General features: G+C 41.5%; 2 protein-coding genes across 2 annotated transcripts in view; both read left to right on the forward strand.

Moving 5' to 3' along the window:
* Positions 3,077-5,188, forward strand: LOC109824297 (leucine-rich repeat receptor-like serine/threonine/tyrosine-protein kinase SOBIR1). The gene has a single exon (XM_020390860.1). The coding sequence runs from the start codon at positions 3,165-3,167 to the stop codon at positions 4,977-4,979; it is 1,815 nt and encodes a 604-aa protein (XP_020246449.1). The 5' UTR covers positions 3,077-3,164; the 3' UTR covers positions 4,980-5,188.
* LOC109823391 (diacylglycerol O-acyltransferase 2D-like) overlaps positions 17,835-20,747 on the forward strand; it is an 8,481-nt gene continuing 5,568 nt past the window's right edge. The window contains exons 1-2 of the mRNA XM_020389668.1: positions 17,835-17,948; positions 19,190-19,296. Coding sequence (XP_020245257.1) covers positions 17,835-17,948; positions 19,190-19,296 — 221 coding nt within the window. The remainder of the gene's footprint in view (positions 17,949-19,189; positions 19,297-20,747) is intronic.

The following is a 20,747-nucleotide window of genomic DNA, read 5'->3' on the forward strand; positions in this document are numbered from 1 at the left end:
GGGTGTCTCGGTGTGGCCGAGACACTTGAGAGTGTCTTGGCCAAGCTGAGACACACATGGGTGTCTCGGCTTGGCCGAGACACTTGTAAGTGTCTTAGCCAAACCAAGACACCCCGGGGTGTCTCGGTTTGGCTTTTTGGTTTTGGCACGTCGAGTTTGTTTCTACCGTAAATTCGTCATCCAGACTCAGAATTACGCGGTTCAAGATGCATTGGAAAGCCAACGAGGAGACCTATAGGATCCCATGATCGAATCATATGTGGAGTAAATGGGACACGAGGGGTGCTCCGCCTTTTGTAAGCGACATGGGGCTACCGATCAGCTCTTGTTTCCGTTATTCCGAAGTTCTGTTGCTTCATATGGTCCGTCGACTCACTTCATATGTTTGTCATCGTCAAATGAGCTTCTGTAACTCTAATAGCGATGTTCATCATCTTCTCTCTATCTCGAGCCGTGTGCGGGGACCTATAGGTAATTTTTGACGCCTACAATAACTACAAATAATAACATAAAAAAATTAAAAAATTACAAATAACACAATACAAATTTAGAAATATATATAAACTGCACCCTTTAAAACCCATAAAGTACAAATAATCTTAGAAACTCTAATAATTATGACAAATCTCTAAAACATTTAAAATTTATAAATAGCCCTCTAAATTTTATAAACAACCCCGTATCCCTTGAAAGTTTGAAAAATTACTAATATCCTCTTGATACTTTTACAATAAGCTATTTAAAATTTTATAACTTGCCCCATGAAAGTTACAAAAATAAAAAGCACTATGCTTAAAGTTTTAAAATGTTACAAACAACTCCCAAAAACATTTATAAAAAACGTGTTGGAAGTTTCCAAAATCACAAACAACCTTGAAGAATTTATGAAAACCCTTGAAAGGTTTGTAAATTACAATAAACCGAAAAAAACTTTTACAAAATAGCCATTGGATACTTTACAGTGACCATTTAAAAATTTCAAAAATTACAAAAAATCCTCAGAACATGACAAATAGCATCCCAAAAAATTATAAAAATTATAAATGACCCCCTAATTAAACATATTATATTCTAATATTGTGATATATAATTAGCTTTGGGAATGCATGCATGAGATGGGAAGGTATAATGGTCATGGAAAATCTTATATCCTTTGTACTAGATGATGGTGGAACTTCATGCTACCCATTTTGGAGATTAAAGGGAAGTCCTAATCTCATTTGTGTCTCAATCTAGTTGAACCAAATATGGGCATTGATTGAAATATCGAGACATTGAAATTCCAGTCACTTTTGTAGTTCTTAAAATGTCTTAAATTTTAGATTTGTAAAGGAGATTGATGGTTAATGATACTTTTAACTCATGAAAATACTCTATTTTCTTCTTCTAATAACATAGCAATAAAAGGTACTCATTTTCTCTTTCTTCATAAAAATTTAATATATTATTTAATAGATGGTCTGCAAGTTATAGCCTATAAAGAGGTATAATTAATCATCTCCCTGATTACATTAGGTTATCTTCATGTATTTTAAGGGTGTATAAATCAACATATATAATCTAAGAAAATCACAATAATTTGTGCAAGCACAAAATTAACACTTGTATATTTATATATTAAAGGTTTGGTCCCTACATTAGGGCTTCATACTCAAGTCGGTCCCTGTACTTTATTTTTTTCTCAATTTAGTCATTGTACATGGGCTTCATACTCAAATTTCGTCCCCCTACTTTATTTTTTCTCATCTTAATATCTATAGTGGGGCTTCATACTCAAATTAGTTCCCCACTTTAGTTTAACTTTTAGTGTTTTGTAGTAGACTCCTATAACTTTCAACATCACACTAAACCCTGAGAACATTCAAAAATCACACTACAACCACAATAACTTTCTAAATCACTAACACTTGTATATTTATATATTAAAGGTTTGGTCCCTACATTAGGGCTTCATACTCAAGTTAGTCCCTGTACTTTATTTTTTTCTCAATTTAGTCATTGTACAAGGGCTTCATACTCAAATTTCGTCCCCCTACTTTATTTTTTCTCATCTTAATATCTATAGTGCGGCTTCATACTCAAATTAGTTCCCAACTTTAGTTTAACTTTTAGTGTTTTGTAGTAGACTCCTATAACTTTCAACATCACACTAAACCCTGATAACATTCAAAAATCACACTACAACCACAATAACTTTCTAAATCACACAACCCCGCCAAACCACACTAAACCCCCAATAAATTTTAGAGTTGTAGAAAATCTGCAATAAGTTTGTGCATTTTGTAGATAAACCCCATAAATTAGAATAAAAAACAATATAAAAGGTATTCTGAAGGACAATTTCAGCCAAAGAAAAAAGATAGTTATAGTTCATGAACCTAACCTGAGCGAGAAAGAGGAAAACTAATCACAAAAAACGAGATATTTATATTTTTAAGATTGAAATTATAAAAAGGTCATAAAGAGTTTTTTTAATAATAAGAGGTCTTTTGCTCATTTTAAATTTTAGGTCATATAGGTTGCATGTGCCATGTTAGATGTAATGATGTTAACTTTGAGGGTTTTTTTCAGAAGTCATTGGGGGTTAAGCTGTGATTTTTTAAAGTTATTGCAAGGGGTGGGGCGGATGGTCAGGTTGGAAGCGTGGGGTGGGGTGCGGGGGATTTGTGTGATTTTAAAAGTTAATATCTGTTTAGTGTGATTTTTAAATGTTCTTGGGGGATTTAATATGATGTTCAAAGTTATTGATAACTCACTGCAAAATGCTGAAAGTTGAAGTATTGGGGGCAATTTGAGTACGTGGCATCAGTACAAGGATAAAATTAAGCCAAAATAAAGTAGGGTTATCAAATTTGAGTATGAAGCCAGAATAAAGTAGGGTTATCAATTTGAGTATGAAGCATCAGTGCAATAACTAAGTTGAGAAAAAAAAATGAAATGCGGCAACTAATTTGGGTGGACCACATTGGCCTTTTAGCCTTTAGCCTTATATTAAACAGTCAGCTAAGTCTTCGGTTCCCATTTGTTGACTCCACCCTCAAGTCTTCCAACCAATCCGCACGCTATGTATTTTCCACGCGCCCTGATCACCCACTTCTATTTAAAAAACTCCTCAACATTAATAAATCCTCATTATCCTATCACTGCCCTGCGTCAAATAGATAATGGCCGGCTCCTCCGTCCTCCTCCTCCTCTTATTCATCTCGATCTCAACCGTCCATTCCTCTGACTCCACTGCTCTCCGCCGTGTAATCTCCGACCTCGGACTCCACTCCCACGCCGAGCACCCCTGCCAAACTTCGGGCGTCACGTGCCAGTCACGTGGGTCAATTCTTTTCACAACGCGGATCCGACTACCTTCCCGCCGGCTGAGCGGGTCTATGCCCGCATCTGTTGGCCTCTTATCGGAGCTCCGTGAGCTCTCCCTCCCCAACAATCGTCTCTCTGGCGCCTTCCCCTCCGAGATCGCCAACTGCGTGAAGCTTGAAACTCTCAACCTCCGGAACAATCGCCTTTCCGGCGGGGTCCCAATTGAAGTCTCCTCCCTCCTCCGCCTCCGTAGCCTTGACCTCTCCTCTAATAGGCTCTCTGGCGATCTCAACTTCTTGGTCCACTTCCCCAACCTCGAAAATCTCTCTCTTGCAGATAATTTCTTCTCCGGTCGAATTCCTTTAACTCTCTCCTCATTCCGAAACCTCGTGTCGATAGACCTTTCGGGCAATCAAAACCTCCACGGAGATGTTCCTCGGCTTGAAAACTCTCTCCGGCGAAGCCTGCTGCAAAATCGTTACTTGACTGAGTCTGGGCATAATTTGACGAAAAGTCATGGCGGAGGTTCTATTGTCGCTGCTCCAGCCCTATCTCCCTTGCCCTCTCCCCATCATCAGGACAAGAACAAGAACAAAGTCCGTAATTGGATCTTAGGATTCATCGCGGGTGTGCTAGCTGGCATGGTTTGCGGCCTTTCGATGACAATTTTCTTCCGAGTGAGCCTCAACTGCATCCGTGGGCGATACAAGAACTCTGGCGGCCCTTCAATCTTCAGTCCTATTATAAAGAACGTGGGCGATCTCTCCTTTTTGGAGAAGGACGATGCAATCTCCTCGTTAGAAATCATCGGTAGAGGCGGCTGCGGCGAGGTCTACAGGGCTGAGCTCCCCAACAACCCCGGCAAGTTGATCGCGATCAAGAAGATCAATAAGACGATCGACAGAGAACCATGTGAAGAAGAGAGCAAGCAGCTTAACAAGGCCATGAAGCAAATGCGAGCAGAGATCCAGACCGTTGGCCACATCCGCCACCGTAACTTGCTCCCTCTAATAGCGCACGTGGCCCGTGCCGACTGCTCTTTCCTTGTCTACGAATTCATGAACAATGGAAGCCTGCACGATGCCATCAAAAGAGTCTCAGAAGGAAGCACAGAATTGGGCTGGAATGTCAGGCTGAATATCGCCAAGGGGATCGCTGCAGGTTTAGAATATCTCCACATACATCACAAGCCGCATATAATCCATCGGGATTTGAAGCCTGCGAACATATTGTTAGATGACAACATGGAGGCTAGAATCACTGATTTTGGATTGGCGAAGGAGCTCCCTGATGCAAATACGCACATAACCGGATCAAGTCTCGCCGGGACGTTCGGATACATCGCACCGGAGTATCACGGAACGATGAAGTTCACGACCAAAAGCGATATCTATAGCTTTGGAGTGATTCTGGCTGTTCTTGTGACGGGCAAGTTCCCGAATGATGAATTCTTTGAGGAGACGGATGAGATGAGCGTGGTGAAATGGCTGCATAATGTGATGTCCTCGGGGGATCCGACTCGAGCGATCGATCCGAGGTTATTAGGGAATGGGCACGAGGAGCAGATGCTGCTGGTGCTGAGGATTGCTTGCTTCTGCACGGTGACAGAGCCTAAGGACAGACCAAGCAGTAAAGATGTGAGACTTATGTTGGCTCAGATTCAAATCTAGTTGGTTTCCAAGTCCAGGATGCTTGTGACTGCGAATGTACGTGTATAAATAATAGCATCAATTAGTGATGAATCTACTTATATATGTTTCGGTTTTGTGCTAGATTAAGCTGAGAGTAATATAATCGTGTCATGTAAGTTTGCTTTTACGGTGAACTATTTGGTTTGATGAACTTGAAATTATAAATCGAATTACAATTTCCAAAATAATTTTCTTTTAAAGTTACAGCATTTTTTTCAGTGGAATAATTTTCTTCATTCCTTCCTTCAGGAGCAACTCATCAACATAAAAGAAAAAAATTCAGAAGAAAAAAGAACAAAAATGAGAAATTTTTGTTTGGGTAGAAAATTAATTTAGTTGAACAATCCATTACAACTTTAAACATTACAACAAATTCAAGAAATTAGCCTTTTTATAAGACTTTCAATCAACGATTACAACTCTTTCTCAAACTTTACAACAAATTCAAGAAATTAGCCTTTTTATAAGACTTTCAATCAACGATTACAACTCTTTCTCAAACTACACACAATAGTAGTTCTAACTCCTCAACTCTTTCTCAAACTACACACAATAGTAGTTCTAACTCCTATTGCTTGTGCGGGATCGTTGCCGGTGACGGGGTTTATCCGTGGACCGCCTACGGATCAGATCCGGTTAGCAGAAGATGGATAATCAATGTTTTTACTTCACGAAGAAAGTAATCGCAGCAGCGGTAATCTCGACCAAGCGAGATCACGGCTCTTCTCGAGGTTAAGACTAAGCTTAAATCCGGAGGAATAGGAAGAACAAGTCTCAGATCTCTCGAACTCTCACTTTGTTGAGGAACCCCGCCAAGATCTGCTAACTCTCTGAAATTCGTGCTCCAATCTCCAATTCGACAGCACTTCGTCTTCTTTATTTCCAGATCCCGAGAAATAAACACCCGAGCTCGTATTTATAGGCTCCGGTTGAGGGGTTTTTGGATCAAAACGAGGAATTCCTTCTTATCTTCAGTTAATAACTGATTAACCATAGTATCAGATCAGTTGGGACGTTTAGGAACAAACAAATCCGTAAAGAATCCGCGAAAACTGAAAAAACTGGTTTTGGATCGAAACTGGCCGATTCGTCACTTGGTGGCTCGGCCATGGCTGAGCCAATGGCCTGGCCGGGTCATTTTGACGCGACTCGGCTGCTAGGGGCTTTCTTGGTATTTTGGGCTTCGACTTGTTCCGTCGTTTACGTGTATTTCATTGTTTCGCTGACTGGTACGCTTCCTCGATTCGCTCTGTGTGTTTCATGAACGCGCGGACCGCTTGGCGGTGGCCGATGAGTACGTGGGCCACTCGGACAAATCTTCTCGACTTGGATGATAACGTTTATCGCCTCCTCTTCGTCTCGAGCCGTATACGGGAACCTATATGCATTTTTAGACGCCTACAGATACCCCCTCCAAAGTGTTTCAGCCTCATTCCTTTATAGAGGAGTCTGAAATACTTTGTGTGAAAAGCCCCACACCTTCAGTCAGTGTTAATGGACCTATAACCGGTTTCAGTTCTTGACTTCTCCATATTTCAGTCTATTCAGTATTTTGTTGAACAGTTAAAATTCTTCCGGTGCTGCATTTATCGTCTGACCATTGTCGAAGTTTCGAATCGAAATTGGTGAGTTAATTTTGGCTCATCTCGCTGAGTTGACTTTGAACTAATTATCTGCATCGCAACGCGTTGACCGGCGTTGACTCCAGGGTTTTGTATCGATCGGCGTTGACTCTCATCGCAACGTTGACCGGCATTGACCTGGGGCTACGCATTGACCGGCGTTGACTCTAGGGTTTCACGTTGACTCTCATCACAACGCGTTGACTCTCATCACAATGCGTTGACTGGCGTTGACCCGGGGCTACGCGTTGACCGGCGTTGACCCTAAGGTTTCGCGTTGACCTGAGGAGAACCAGTTTATACTCGTATACTCCTGAGAGTTTTGGGAATCAGTTTAACCTCGTGTACCCGTTGGAGGTTGTCGGGTTATCCTTAAGAATATTACGCGTAATATTTTCCAGGAACTTCCCGTCAACAGTTTAGACTCATATACCCATTGAAGTATCAATACGGGCGTCGAATATGTCGAGAAACGCCCGAAAAGTGGGTCAACATGCATATGAATTGCCCCCAGATCCCTCCACACGTGCGAGTCAGCATTTCGCGGCTCATACGCATGTAAACCAGCAAATGATATATGATTCGGTCTGGTTCAAACCGGTTTGAGTTGGTTCGGGCCAGTTTGGGTTCGGTTCATGTGGGTTCGGTTCAAGGGTCCGGTTCACTTAAAATGCCCCCAACTTAAAAACCGACTTCTTCTTCCCCTCTTCTCATTTTTTCGGTTTCAAAACAAAAGTTTCGTTCCCCCCAATCTTGTTTCGGTTTTAAACTCTTATTCCCCAAGGATTCTAACCTCTTCCTCCTCCTAAACCTCTAAACCCGTCCTCTTCAAGGCCTTCAACTTCTTCAAACCTTCAAGGCAAGCTAGGGCTTCGAATTTGGAGAATTTCGAGCTTCATCTTCACAAGGCTTCCTCTTTGTCAATTCCTTGAACTCAGGTAAGAAACCCTTTCTCACATAGTTTTAATTTTATTCCTCTTTCTTGAGTTCTTAATTTTCCAAAACCCTAGTTTCTTGATTTGGGGAAAACTCAAATTTTCATTTTTGTTCTTGAATGGTGGCCGAACCCATTATTGGGGGTTGACATGGCCGGAAATATGGATTTGGATGCCTCTCCTCTTTAATTTCATGCTATTTGCTTTTCATGTATATGTATGGCCGAAATTTGAGGGGGACTTTTGTGCAAAAGTGGGCTGAAACTTGAGGGGGGCTTATGTGTGAAAAGGTGGCTGAAATTTTGGAGGGTATTGTTGCCAAATTGACCAAACTTTTGGGGGTTTTATGTGTAAATTTAGGGCTGAAATTGTTGAAGGGACTTTTTTGCAAAGTGGCCTTATTTCTTTGGGGGTTTTATGTACAAAAGAAGCCAAAGTTTTGGGGGTTCAAATGCAAACAAGGGACTGAAATTTTGAGAGGTTGGGTTGCCTACTCATGGCCGAAATTGAGGGGGGTGTTGTGCAAAAAGACCACAAATTGTTTGAGGGGTTCATTTGCAAAAGGTGACCAAAAAAATTGAGGGACTTATTTGTAAAAAGGGCTAAAATTTTGGAATCTTGGATTGCATTTAGTTGAGGAGTGGGTTTGAATTCCTTCGAGGCTTTTGGTTAAAGACTAGGTTCATTTGTCGGCTCGATTCGAGCATAACCCGGAACTATTATCTCACTTTTGAGTATTGATAAAAACTCCATATCCCAATTCTTGTATCTGAACCACTGATTTCCTTTTCCGATTAGCTATGTCGCTGAGGGGATCACGTGCCGCGAGGGGTCGATCTGCTACTCAGTCACCTGAGCCAGAGCCTTTTAGTTGCACATGTATAACGTCATCACTTCTTTTATTCACGAATTCAACATTAATATATCATACTGCATATTGCATTCTCGCTTTGTTATCCTTGGTGAGGCAATTGGGAAGAGCCGCTACTCTTCTTTGTGGGGGTGGACGCTTCATAGCCATGTTTTGCTTGGTCAAAACGCGCCTTAATTAATTTGGGCCAATTTCCAGCTGCGTTATACTCCGGAGGACGGGTATGTTGTCATGTTACTTGTATGACAACGTACGTCGTGCTTCGTGTGTATAATGCTGTCTAAATCGTCTCGCCTAATTAATAAGCATTTTCTCTTTTTTGCTTAGAAACCTATATGGACATGTTATATATTATATTCCCGTTTTGTCCTCCTCGGTGAGGCAATTGGGAAGAGCTTCCATTCTCCTTCGTGAGGGCGGACGCTCCACAGCCGCGTTTTGCTTGGTCAAAATACGTCTTAATCAATTTGGGGCGATTTCACATTGTGTTGCATTACGCAAGACGAGGTATATTGTCACGTTATTGTGCGACAGCGTGCCTTGTCTTGCGCGCGCGTGATACCGTTGAAATCGTCTCACTAATTACAGGGTCATGACTCTATCTCACTGTTCCGTGAGATGAGTTCAACGTCTGTATAAATAAAAAGGAAATCTCATAATTACATTTTATAAATGCGCATTATTTGTTTCAGTCGAATTTCCTTCAAAGGCGATCAACGCCAATGCGGTGGAAGACCGTTGCAGCGATGCTTATGCTTCTACTAGAGATCCCATGCTTATTCCGGCTATCCCCCAATTTGCTTCGGGTGGACCTGAAGAACTCCCTAAGTTAATACGTGAGGGAGATCATCGTACTTTACGGCAGCTGATCACGAATGCACTCCTAGTCAAGGATCTCAACTCCACTCACCCCCTGAAGAAACCGAATTATTTATTCGGTGACTCTGTTGAAGACCTGGTTACCGTATCTCTCGAAGCTAAGCAATGGCTGCATAAAGACGACGGGGGCTCTTTATACATTCCTCACATTCCTCGTCATTGCTCGTTGATTGAACGGTAAGTTGTTAAACGGGAGATGTCGTAGGATTTGACGGAGGAACGTGAATGCGTCCATTGTGGATACATCACTCATCAATCCGCTCCTGGCTCAAGTAACAGAAATCGTGTCACCGGATTGCATCCCGGTGTATTGGGATTGAATGAACCGCCACGAGGTGAGCTATGCATAGTTGCTAACACTTTGAAGAATCGCCTCGCGAGATTAGGGCGAGAGATGCCTGCCACTAATCACAGATGTTACGGTTGGGTCCACTCCTCGGATAAACTCTGGTGGTCTCGCTTAACCGGCTATGTTCTCGCTCGATGGGGAGAAGAATTGAAGGCTAGTGGTTTATATGGAGCTGTCCGCGCTACTATGTATGGATTGACCATCAGCATTCCTCATTTCTTTGTATTGTTAGAGTTCTACAATCCTAATACCAACACATTTCTGACGAAACGTGGGGAACTGGGATTAGCTCTTTATGAGATGAATAAAGCCTCGGGCTTACCGATGGGAAACATGGTATACCAAGAGTATTTCCCCTCAAACCGAGAGTTACGTCAGTTGAAGGCAACTACCCCGAATCGTTATGACACATTGTGGGATCTCACCTGCCACTACCATGTGGCCTTGGTGGGTATTGAGTCGTTGTCGAAGGAAACCAAACCGCAAATCAGTTTGAAGAGATTTATAAAATATTTATTCAGGAATCTAGAAAGCAATTCCAATGAAGAGATCTGCGAGTTGAGGCCACTTACTCCATCAGAGATTAATGAGCTAATCAAGAAATCTAATGCCCGGTCCTACACTACTGCTGGTATTGAGGATGATTTCCACGCTGGGACCAAGTTTCAGACTTTCTTATAGCATGCGATGCAACCTATTCAACCGATGACTCTGTTGGCCGGTTACCTCGCTATCTGGTTGAAGAAATGCGTGGTCTCATACCAATCCACGGATGTTCTACCTGTAGAAGTACTTTACCCGGCTGTTCAACTTGCTCATAGGAAAAATCTTTCTCTTCTCCCGGTGATGATCGCCGATATTCATCGTGATCTTCGCCAAATAGTTAATACCTTCACACAGGAAGGAGGTAAGCCATCCGCTCAAATTCCGACAGCGAAGGTGGAGTTACCTTATATTGGTCTCTTTGTTTTGATGATGTTTAACAAACAATTTACCACTAATGTTGTTTGTCTAGTATTTGTGTTTATTTATTTATTGTAGACAAACAACAAGTTAGAGGTTGGATGGATTGCGCCATAACGATCATATTAAATGGAGGTTGGCAGATATAGTGGTTAAAGCAATGCAATTCAAGTTCAAGATCCAAGTTCAAGCTTCATCCGCAAGATTACCAAGTCAAGCTATTGAAGATCAACATCAAGCTTGGGTAATTTAGTTTAGGTTTTATATTATGTGTGTTAGTACCTTAAGCTCAATCATATATACACACATATTTTAGTTTTGGTTTCTATGTATATATATAGTTATATACATACATACATGATTTTATAGTTTTCATGTTTATAAATATGAAATTACATTTTTCATATTTATTATTGTGTTTTGGTTTAGCTACATAGATATGAAACAACAAACAAATTTATTTATATTTTTATTTGTTTCATATTCTATAATGTTTCAGAATATATTGCATAGAATATGTAATTTTGTGAAAATATTATATTCTTAGGTTTTGAACTTAGCAATAATCATATACATATTTTATTAAGTCCACAAAATCATTTTGTAATGTTTTAAAACATGGTTAAGCTAAAATGTCAAAACTCAGGTGTTTATATTTTTATGTTTTGGACTATTTTGTAAAATAATGATATTTTTCACTTGGGAGGTCCTTTCTAAAAACCAGTTTTTGTAGCATGTGTATTATCATGTCTACAATCATTTTCCATAGTCTTACATTTTTTGGAATTTATTTGATATTTTTAAACAGGGTTTTAAAATCAGAAAACTGTTTATTAACCTGGAATTTCATATGTCAGTTTGCGGTCGACCGTCACGGTCGACCACCCATGAGTCTAGAAACTCATTAAGTTTTTTAGAGGCTCGCGGTCGATCGTGGCTGTCGACCAGATGTAGTCCAGAGAGTTTCGCGGTCGACTGTCACAGTCGACCGTCTGTTGTCCAGAGCTAAACCCTGGCCTTTTTGTTGCTCGCGGTCCACGGGTTTTTCACGGTCGACCGCTGATTTGACCGTTGGGCTCCAACGACTATTTCCTGAGCTGTTTTTTAGGGGGCTTTTTGGTCTTTTCTGTTGGATTTTTGGCTGAGATTTTGGGAGGCTATATAAACCCCCTTGCTCTCATCTTTCATGTATAACTAAGAGAATGTTTTAAAGAAGTTTTAAAAGAGTTTAAGTTTGTTTAAAGGGTTTGTTTTGTGAAAACAATTTCACAAGAGCTTGAGGAAGATCATCTACATTGTTTGAGCATCCAACTCTTCTACCTCTCCCTCTTGATTTATAGAGAAGTTTTCCTAAACTCTATTTCTAGCTATTTATTGTTTTATTCATAAATTCCCATAAGCTAGATTTTAATTGAGTTTTGTTGATTTGATTTCACTCATTGTTTACACACACCCACTTGAGCTTATTGTATTTTCATACATAATATATTTGGGATGGTGAGAGTTGTAACATTTAGTGTGAGCCTACATTGAGTTCTCATCTATTATAGAGAACAAATCATATGTTATATTGTGAGATTGTAAAGTTTTCGTTTAGCTAGAAAACCGAGTGTGAAGTGGAGATATCCTCGAGGTGAGGAGCGGAGACGTAGGTCGTGGGGACCGAACTCTGTGAATGAAATTGTGAGGTGTAAACGTTATTCGGGTGAGCGTAGAAAACCCGGTTGTGATAGTGGATTTCTCCCCGGGAGTGGGGAGCGGAGATGTAAGACGGAAGGTCCGAACTCCGTGATCATATCGTATGTTTGAGTTTGTTTTGGCGTACTTACTCTTATGTTTATAATTCTTGTCGTTATTGTCCATTGCTTATTATTTATATCATCCACTATCTTGTTTAATTTGTTTACCCTTGTGTATATCACTTTTCCTAGCTCAGATATCTTGTTGTATTTTATACTTGCTAGGATAACTTGTTAATTAGTTTTAATTAGCATAAAATCGGATTAGATTAGCATAAGATCCTAATCACCTCCATCTAGGGTCTAACAATTGGTATCAGAGCTTGGTGCTCTTTGATTTAAGGAATAATCACCTTGAGTTAAAGATCCAAGTTATCTTTTTGTGCTAATCCAATTTTTGATTTTTGCATTGCTTGCATATATATACATTATGGATATGCACGATGCACCTTATTTAGGTTATGTCACTAATGTTGCTCCTCGTTTGGATAATTTTTCCTATGCCTAATGGAGTGTTAGATTCAAACTTTTTGTTCATTCTAAACATTTTGAATTATGGAAAATTATAGATTGTGCTTATATTGTACCCACTTTGGAGAAATCCAAGTGGAGTAAAGATGATCATAGAAGGATTACTATGAACAATATTTTGTTAGAATATTTGCTAAATGCTTTTAACTCATCTCTCTCTAACAAGTTTGTTCATTTTGATAGTGCTTACACCTTATGGAAATTTATTGAAGCACATCAATAGGACTTGGAGACGATCCGACAAGCTTTGGAGGATCCGGCTTCAAGTTCATATGGAGCATCATGCACACGGCCACTAGGCGATAGCCCTAGTGAGGTTTGCGAGTTCAAAACCACTAATGATTTATCTAGTGATGAACTTGCTTGTGCTAGTGAAAAATTATTGCATGCCTATAACATGTTGCATAAAAATTTTATTGATTTGCAAAGCAAGCATGAAGATTTAAAATACGATCATGAGAAGTTAGCTTCCAAATTTGATATCATTTTTCAAGAAAGTATTGCTTTTCAAGAAAACAATGATATGTTAAATTTGGAAAATAATAATTTGAAATTGAATATTACTAACTTGACTCATGATAAAAATAATACCATGTTAGAAGTAAATAACATAAAAAATGATACTGCTTCTTTTATAAATGACTATTTATGTTCTACTTCTAATTAAAATGCATATGTGCCAAATGATGAGTTGAATGTGTATTATCATGTCTACAATCATTTCCCAAAGTTCTATATTTTTTAGAATTTATTTGATATTTTTAAACAGGGTTTTAAAATCAGAAAACTGTTTATAAACCTGAAATTTCATATGTCAGTTTACGGTCGACCGCCACAGTCGACCGCCCATGAGTCCAGAGACTCAGTAAGTTTTTCAGAGGCTCGCGATCGACCGTGGCGGTCGATCGGATGCAGTCCAGAGAGTTTCGCGGTCGACCGCCACGATCGACCGTCTGTTGTCTAGAGCCAAACTCTGGCCTTTTTGTTGCTCACGGCCGACCGCGAGTTTTCCACGGTCGATCGTCGATTTGACCGTTGGACTCCAACGGCTATTTCCTGAGCTGTTTTTCAGGGGGCTTTTTGGTCTTTTCTGTTGGGTTTTGGCTGAGATTTTGGGAGGCTATATATACACATTTGCTCTCATCTTTCATGTATAACTAAGAGAATGTTTTAAAGAAGTTTTAAAAGAGTTTTAAGTTTGTTTTAAGTTTGTTTAAAGGGTTTGTTTTGTGAAAACAATTTTACAAGAGCTTGAGGAAGATCATCTACATTGTTTGAACATCCAACTCTTCTACCTCTCCCTCTTGATCTATAGAGAAGTTTTTCTAAACTTTATTTCTAGCTATTTATTGTTTTATTCATAAATTCCCATAAGCTAGATTTTAACTGAGTTTTGTTGATTTGATTTCACTCATTGTTTACACACACCCACTTGAGCTTATTGTATTTTCATACATAGTATATTTGGGATGATAAGAGTTGTAACATTGAGTGTGAGCCTACATTGAGTTCTTATCTATTGTAGAGAACAAATCATTTGTTATATTGTGAGACTGTAAAGTTTTCAGTTAGCTAGAAAACCGAGTGTGAAGTGGAGATATCCTCTAGGTCAGGAGCGGAGACGTAGGTCGTGGGGACCGAACTCCGTGAATGAAATTGTTAGGTATAAACGTTATTCGGGTGAGCGTAGAAAACCCGATTGTGATAGTGGATTTCTCCCCGGGAGTGGGGAGCGGAGACGTAGGACGAAAGGTCCGAACTCCGTGATCATATCGTGTGTTTGAGTTTGCTTTGACGCACTTACTCTTATGTTTATGTTTCTTATCGCCATTGTCCATTGCTCATTATTTATATCATCCACTATCTTGTTTAATTTGTTTACCCTTGTGTATATCACTTATTCTAGCTCACATATCTTGTTGTATTTTATACTTGCTAGGATAACTTGTTAATTAGTTTTAATTAGCATAAAATCGGATTAGATTAACATAAGATCCTAATCACCCCCCTCTAGGGTCTAACACCTTACGCGTATTTGATGGCGTGGTTTGTTCGTCATCGCTCCTACATGATGTTCGCCCCGAGTGCTGCGGACCAGTCTGTTCCCCTACTACAGCTGATAGAAGATTGTAAATGGAAAGGACGGGGATTTATGGACATAAAGAGACGGCTGCAGGACCATAAATGTTGGGTTTTCCCCGCATGCTTCCCCTGATTTTTGGGCCGATATGGTGACTCATTGGTTGATATGGAGAGGCTTGGTACTGGTCGAACCTGCCTTGACACTGGATGTTTTGATTGGCTAGTGAACATTAGGCCGAGTTATCTGATTTTCCGAGTAAAAAATCGTTGTTACATAGAGCCGCATCTGCCGTGTAGGTTTGCACAACAACTCGGGTACGATCAGATATATATTAGGAACCTAAACCCAGGACTTCGGACTTGCGGCGGCTTGGTGGACAGTGCTCGAGCGTGGCTATGGAGTATTACATGTTGTACCAGCGCAAGATTTAGCCTTCCGATCGCTGAACGCAAATTAGAGCTGACCTTCTTATGTTGCCGCTGGTTATTAGCAGCCAATGAACCTGTTTCAGTGAAGCCAATTGCAGAGTTGACGGCCGAGGCAGCAGCTCGGATCGCTACCTAAATGGTTTATGAAGCCGAATACCAGAAGAGAAAAGGAAAAGAACCCGCCGGTCCTTCCAGTAATAGGGCACAAGGGGGAAATTCCTTTCTTTCCGGAGAAGAAGGCTTAGATGTAAACATCGCCAGTGATAAGGATGAGGCGGCGGACAACAACGAAGAGGAACTCAGCACAAGTTTGTCAGGGTCTTTTTCGAAGAGCTGTTGGATCTGGCAATCGCCGATCGAATTCGCCGACTCAAGACCCGAAAAAGATGGAAAGCTTTGCCCACTTATCCTCATAAAATGTTTGTTGAAATTCGAGGTGTAGGTTTTAAGGAAGGAGAAGAAGTGAGAGGTCGTCCTATTGTTCGCACTTGCTCTCGGACCATGGTCCAGATTAATCCGATAGTTGAACCACACGTTAACTCTGCACCGAATAGGCCTATGGATCATGATGAGGTGCGGCCTTTGAAGCGCTAGAAGATGATTTTCAGACGACGCGTTGCATCGCCAGTTTCCAAAGTAGACCCACCCATCGACACATCTATCGTTGGGGCAGGAAATGCTTCAACTCTTTGCCGTTTCTTGATTGTTTCCTCTGTTAGACTTAGTGAATCTGCATTTCTGGGGGACATGACCAGAGTGAGACCATTTATGATCCTCCTTCTCCCAATTTTGATTTGTTCCAAGAGCATAACCCTTCGCAGCAAGTATACGGAGCTACTCTCGGTGAGCCTGATAACGCTGTAGTGGATATGACAGTCGAAACCAGCGAAGGTACCGGGGTAGGACCTAGTTCGTCCATGACGGTCTTTAACCCAGGTACATCTAACACCGGTAGTACACCTTTCAAATGGCGATTCCAGGAATTGACAGATTCAGAATTCGTGCCTCCGTTAATTGTTTTTATGCTTTTGGCTCTTTTAGAAAAACTCTAAGAAATAGGCGCCAATACTGGGATTGCAGAATCTGTTGTCCCTAACGAAGGTAAATCCAATTCTTATTTGTTATGGATTACCAATTTCTCTTTCTGCGTCTTAAAATTCAGATTTTTCCATAGATATTCCCATGGAGAGTTCAGATAACGAAGACCCCTTTCATGATATAGCCTTTGAGGCGTCGGACGACCGTTCACCTGATCCGGTATTAGACCCTTTGGTACTGACGATATGTTGTTGGAACAAGCTTGTCATGATACCGTCGAAGCGTTCGCCAAGCTCGGTTCCTCTGCAGGTATAAATTTTATCCCTCTACGACAATTATTCCTATTTCGGATTTACTTAACTATAGAGGAGTTTCTTTTGTAGGACCAGTCATTGAGACTGATACAAACACCAACGTTGAGATATCTGACGCTTCTAAGGGTCCTGATTTCCTACGAGCGGCAGGAGCTATCGTACAAGATCATTCGTCGATTACTCCGACTCATCTCCCACTCTCAACAAATGAGATGACTATCTCAGGTGTGGAGACTAATCCGGTTGAACAAGTCGTCGGACCAAACGAAGAAGTTGATACATCGATGGTTGTTACTTTTATAGCGCCTCCACCAGTTCATGAGGCCGGGTAGATGGAATCAAGTGTTGGGAATCCAGCTGAGGGAACTTCTACCGGTATTGGTAAGCTTCACCCCGAAACTTGGAGATATTCGAGTTAATATTCTGAAATATTTGACTCCTATTTTTTTCTTACAGAAATTCCGTTTGAACTTCACGATCTTGTCAAAGCGCTATTTTTAGATGATGATCCAAATCAGATTGTCCTCTGTATGGAAGTTAGCAGCTTTTTTACATTCGTGAGCAAGATGATCGACAAACTTCTTCATAGTGGGGCCTCTTTCCGTCAATTTAGGCCACTTCTTGATCTCAAGTTGGTCCCGATAGAGAAAATCGGATCGCTACACTTGGCACAAACTATTGCTGATGACTTGAATCGCCTGGAACGTGATTTTTAAACACTTCAAGAGTTTCGTGATACAGGTGCTCCTTCATATATAGCTGCTCAGATGGCATCTCGGCTGCGAACGTGGTGCGATGCCCAGGAGTTGGTTGAACCTGAGGTCCAAACGTGTCAAAGTAAAGTAGATAAGATGAAAGCCGTCCTTGATGACAAATTACAAACTCTGCACAATATCAAGTCCTCCCTTGCATCAAGTGCTGGCAAGATAGCGCAACTTAAACAGGAGCTTCAAGCGGAAGAAGAGGCTTGAGGATATTTAGAAGTGGCAAGGGTTGGCGAAGAACGCGGCCGAGAGATGGTGTCTAGGGAGTTGGAACTCTCGGAATAGGAGCTGACCAAGGCGAAAGAAGAGGCTGCGAGGATGTTAGCTGCTAACGAAGAATCCATGAAGGCTACATTGCAGGGTGAGCCCGAGCAAGCTTATGTGGAAGAGTTGTCGAAGTTAGAGCAACAAGTTCTTAGCCATAAGCTTCATGTAGATTGACTGTGACTTTTGTACCTGCAAACTCAATTTTCATTAATAGAAGATATTTTTTTTTTCGTTCATTATACCTCTTTTATTATGATGTCCTATTCTGTTTGGAATAATCAACCATAATATTTATAGGATTTTTGGTAAATCCTCAGCCATCAACGGGTTTGATGAGCCTTTACCGACTACCGTTTGAGTCGGGCTAGCATGTGAATTATTAAGACCCGTTTCACATTGAAGTTGTGCTAAGAGAATTAATTCACTTAGACTTGGTGTTATGACTCTGAATGCATAGACTTCACTATTTCTTACAGGTATATGGCACCCGACAACGCGTGTTAGGCGCTGACTTATCCCTACTTAGGCTTCAGGATAAAATTCCTCAGACTTAGACTCTGGTGTCTTTTTCAATCAGTGAAAGACTAAACCGGCGACCTGTGTTAGACGTAGACTTAGGATTTTTGGCAAATCCCCAGCCTTCAACGGATTTGACGTGTCTTTACCGATTACCGTTTGAATCAGGCTAGCATGTGAATTATTAAAACCCGTTTCACATGTAACGTTGTGTTAAGAGAGTTAATTCTCTTAGATTTGGTGTTATGATTTTGATTACATAGACTTCACCATTTCTTACGAGAATATAGCACCCGGCAACGGGTATTAGGTGCTGACTCATCCCTACTTAGGATTCGGGATAAAAGTTCACAGACTTGTATTCTAGTGTCTTTTTCACTTGGTGGAAGACTAAACCGGCAAACAGCGTGAAGTTGATTAAATTAAACTTTGCCGGATACGGGATTGATTCCCACTCTCTTGGGTATGGGCACGTTATTCCGGACTTTTTTATTTCCTGATCACTCATCAACGCATTGATTTTGCCCTCTAAGTGTCTCATCTTCTTATCCTCGCTCGTATCTCTCTTCGAGCGATTTTGGGGAAAAGTGACGTGGTCCTCTTTTGTATTGTGATCATCCGAGGGACCACTCCCAGTATCGTTGTCGACAAGAGGGGGATCCATGTTGGTATTCTCTTCCGCTTCCCGATCACTGTTAATTTGGTTGGGATTGTTACGACGGCTGGGCTCTCCCTGCTGATTCGTCAATACCGTGATTTGTTGGTCATGCATTTCCCTCATCTGCTGCATAACCATTTTCATTTCAAATTTAAAATTCTCTTTCTGCTTGATTAAAGCATCATCAAGAATTTTAGTCATCTACTCTGTGCTGATCATGAGTGACTCATAGGATTGCCCCGCGCTAGATGTTGTATCATCGGAAGCCATTGCTAAGCAGGCATCTGAGCAAGCATCTGATGTTTCGTCATCTGAGGGTAGTCCTTTTTGTATTCTTTGGTAATCCCTCTGCCTAATGGTTCCCGATCGTAATTAGGTCATATGTTGGGATACCGTTGAGAAATGATCGGGACTAAAGTGTCGTGTCGACTACCCTTTACCGTTCACATTGACGGATACTTCATGAAATTCATCGTCTTGAAGGGCAGCTCTCTTCTTGCGGAAACGCCTTGGTTTGAACTCGGACGTTCTGGTGGAGATTCTTTCAAACATTGAAACTCTCTCTGGGGCAGCTTTGGAACAACAACATTCTGACAACACCGCCTTGATAATTTTGGAACACGGACAATGGGAGTCCGGTTCTCGGTTATTCCTTCTCTGAGACTTGTTCGTACCTCGGGCTCGATAGTATAACTCATTAGTCTGATGATCGGAGCAACCCATCGTGTAACAGCATGACTCCCTAGGTGTAGCGTCCTTGTCCGACGAGTACTTTTTTTTCTGGGAATTCAACGCCTCGTGAGCGTCTTCAGGAGTCGCATGTCTGAGGCTATGTTTTCGTGAACGTCAGCCTTCAACAGGCTCCTGGACCTCGACACACAATCCAATGCGGTCATTTACGGGTATTTTCCCGTCATGCGATCTCTTCCACTGCTTAGGAGAATTATTACGACCCCCAGCCTGATACACCGTTCGAAATTCTTTCAACGGGCCCAAACACTCTTTGACCGGGGCCTTGCCTCGATTCGCGTGTGATGGACCGAGACGATCTGTGATCTTCATCTTAAATCGGGATAAGTCTACACTACCATAGGGCTCCACCGGAGGTCTTGATTTGCCGGGACAGTAATAGGGGTCGTCGGAGACTCAGACGGGACTACATGAAGTGAACCAGCAGCGAAACGGACCGAACCAGTCTGACTTTTGCTCGAACCACTCTTTGGTGGTTCGGATTTGGTCGAGCCACCATTTGGTGGCTCGGTTCTGACCGAGCCAGCAAGTAATTTTTTTAGTTTTTCGATGCCTTCGGGCACTAGTCTCCAGACTCGGCGTGATCTTGGTGGCATCTTGACCACCTCTTCTTGTTTCAATATCTGACTTCCTGCATGAGAACTCGCGCATGCGCGAGTAACGCGTGGCATTTCTGGATCCGTTCTTTAAGGGTTGAACGCGTCCTTTTGACGCGGATCTATTCATTCGTCGTTGAGTTGGAGGAGTTGGCTGCCCGCTGTTGCGGCGCTTGGTGCCTCCTGGACTTCAGATCCACTTCATAGCGAATTCCATTAACTGGCTCTAAGGCCTTAGCTCGCTGGCGCGCGAGGCGTTGTCGCCGTCTCTGACATGCTCTCTTTGATAGAACGGGCGCATTATCAGTAGTCAATCCCTTGCTCAAGGGGTTCAGATCTGCGACTTTGGCCTCGTCGGATGTCGGCGGGGCATTGTGAGCCACAAGTGCAGCGGTGGCGGGAAGATCTTCTTCTTGGGCTTCTGAAGCTGAAGTCCAACGGGTC

Source organism: Asparagus officinalis, chromosome 9 (genome assembly GCF_001876935.1).
Source record: "Asparagus officinalis chromosome 9, Aspof.V1, whole genome shotgun sequence".
NCBI lineage: Eukaryota > Viridiplantae > Streptophyta > Magnoliopsida > Asparagales > Asparagaceae > Asparagus > Asparagus officinalis.